Below are 2,305 nucleotides of genomic sequence, written 5' to 3'. Positions count from 1 at the left end.
TTTTGCCATGTCAGACGTAGTGATTTTGACATGCATGCACTATAGGACGTTTTGCAAACACACACCCAAATGCAGTATTATCAGTAGGGCTCCAAGTGCATCGACATATGAATACAGATAAACTTTCATTTGAGAAAAGTTGCATAAGTCCTATTTCAACATACAATATTTAAAGTGAATATCATGTTCACTGGACTTTGTTTAGGTGAACAGTCATGTATGCGAGTGTGCATGTGCATGTGCACGCGTGTGTGTGTAGGTGTGTGTATGCTCATCAGATGACGTTTGTTTGCAGTCCCCCCCTATATCATCCAGTCCAGATGTGAGCTCCCAGTTACAGACGACTCACTTTCAGAGCAGACTGTCACTTCTTGGATCCGTACATCCAACACAACCGCAGGTAATCCCTCTTCTTACTGCAGCAGCATTTGCAGCTTCTTTTTTGAAGCTACTTTTGAATACATTTCACAAATATTTTTTTGTTTTTTGCTTTTCAGTGTTTGCAGTTTCATTTTTGTGTTTATCGTTTACGTATAGTTTTAAATGTCAGATGTGGAGAAGAATATTGAATCACCAAACAGAGAATTTACATTAAAGTTTTCTTCTTCTTTTCTTTTGTTGCAGACATGAATGCAAAATACATCGTGGCACTGATCCTCGCTCTGCAGGGTAAGGCAACATACTAATACAATCTGAACAATTGCAGTTTATGGATTTGATTTTCAACTAAAGCTTCATACGTGAAAAATAGAAATTATACAAAACACATAACCATTTGAAGCTTTTGATTGATGCATTTGTAGCAATAAGTTAATTGAAACTGTTGCATGGCTGGCTCCTACACTAATTTATGTGGTTGGCATGCAAGATAAGGATTTTTTAATAACACATTAAACACAGGTCAAAGAAATCAAATACAAATTGCATGCAGTTACCAAGAGTATTATGAAGATATGCAAAGTAGCTTTTATTGGGTTCTTTGATTGTTTTCCTAAGGCAATAATTCACATCGATAGCTTTTTCAAATGAACCCTTCTTGATGGTCTTTCGACTGATGCCCATCTATTTTTTTTATTTTATTTTTTTTACAACACAATCATAACAATCTTATCGTTCTGATTTCATTCCAGTCTCCATGAGCCTGTGTCAGGTTCCCACACCATCAGCGGATCTTGTTGAAAAGTATGATTCCATGAAATCTGTGTTCTACAAGAGGCTGCTGAATGCTTTCGGCAAGCTGCAGGCCGCCGCTGCCCCGATGGTAGAGACAGCTGGAGACAGCGAGCGTGGACAGGCTGCCAAAGGCTACGTTGAGGGAGTGCAGACCAAGCCCGAGTTCCAAGCCCTCGTCAAGGTTGCAACGTGAGTGTTCACTGAGAACTAACCTTGCTGTGAATCTCCTGTATTACAAATGTCCTGTAAAAACCCAATTTCTACTTAGAATACACTTACACATGAAATGCAAGTTTTTTCTGGGGAGTGGATTCATCTTTTTATTATGGAGATTTCTTAAAATAATCTGTCTTCCCTGATTTGTGCAGTGGCCTGGGCCAGGAAGCAGGTCCCTTGGTGGACAAGGCTCGTACCGCAGTGCTGGGTCTGTACGGACACTACGTGCGCCCCCACGTCGGCACCACCCTGAGCGAAACCATCGACCACATCAAGGTCTACCTGGACAAATTCATGCCCGCCGAGTAAAGAAGACCAACTTGAGCAAAGCGCCTGTCAGTAGCCTGTAATAGATCATAGATCATAGAAACTACACCAGTTTAGGCTGAGAAAAGTGATGCACAATGCAAATACAATCCTTTGCCTCTTTTCAAATAATATCTTTTGCCAAATCATGCAAGTTAAAAGCAAGTCGAACACCACCATTGCAAATTGTGCATGTACAGTATTATGTGTTTGATACACTAACCAAAGTCTCTGTGTGGTTGTGTTTGTATATGTGTGAGTGTGTTCATTAAAATGAACGGAAACTATATGATATGTGCTTCTTCTGTCATAAAGCTTTATTTTGTGGGATAAGTCAATCAATGAGTTCATCATAGCTCGATATTCGCCATTCCATTTTAATTAAGTTATTTAAAAAAAGAAAACACATCTTAATGTGTTATCATATACATGAATATTTTCCAATCAAACATTATGAGGCTGTTTTTTAAGATCAGCTGCAATTCTGATACAATTGTAATTGTAATTCCTAATGAATGCGTTACACTAGTAAACATAGAAAAATCACGTTGTCTTATATTTTTCAAAAGTATATTTTTCAAAATGTCTCACAAGAGCTTGTCTTAATATC

General features: G+C 38.5%; 1 protein-coding gene across 1 annotated transcript; it reads left to right on the top strand.

Annotated features, from left to right (window-relative positions):
* The first annotated feature begins 360 nt into the window (after positions 1-360).
* On the top strand, positions 361-1,973 carry apoa2 (apolipoprotein A-II). The gene is made up of 4 exons (XM_079228205.1): positions 361-400; positions 625-669; positions 1,131-1,362; positions 1,542-1,973. The coding sequence occupies exons 2-4, from the start codon at positions 627-629 to the stop codon at positions 1,696-1,698; spliced, it is 432 nt and encodes a 143-aa protein (XP_079084331.1). The 5' UTR covers positions 361-400; positions 625-626; the 3' UTR covers positions 1,699-1,973.
* The last annotated feature ends 332 nt before the right edge of the window (positions 1,974-2,305 follow it).

This window comes from Taurulus bubalis (genome assembly GCF_910589615.1).
Source record: "Taurulus bubalis genome assembly, chromosome: 12".
NCBI lineage: Eukaryota > Metazoa > Chordata > Actinopteri > Perciformes > Cottidae > Taurulus > Taurulus bubalis.
The sequence above is the reverse complement of the archived record's forward strand: the minus strand, read 5'-3'. Positions and strand labels throughout refer to the sequence as shown.

Excerpts from the sequence above, each read along its gene's own strand:
- apoa2 (XM_079228205.1), top strand. The coding sequence starts at position 627 with ATGAATGCAAAATACATCGTGGCACTGATCCTCGCTCTGCAGG. Across the intron at positions 670-1,130 it reads ACTGATCCTCGCTCTGCAGG|TCTCCATGAGCCTGTGTCAG; the intron begins GTAAGGCAACAT and ends ATTTCATTCCAG. Across the intron at positions 1,363-1,541 it reads GCCCTCGTCAAGGTTGCAAC|TGGCCTGGGCCAGGAAGCAG; the intron begins GTGAGTGTTCAC and ends TGATTTGTGCAG.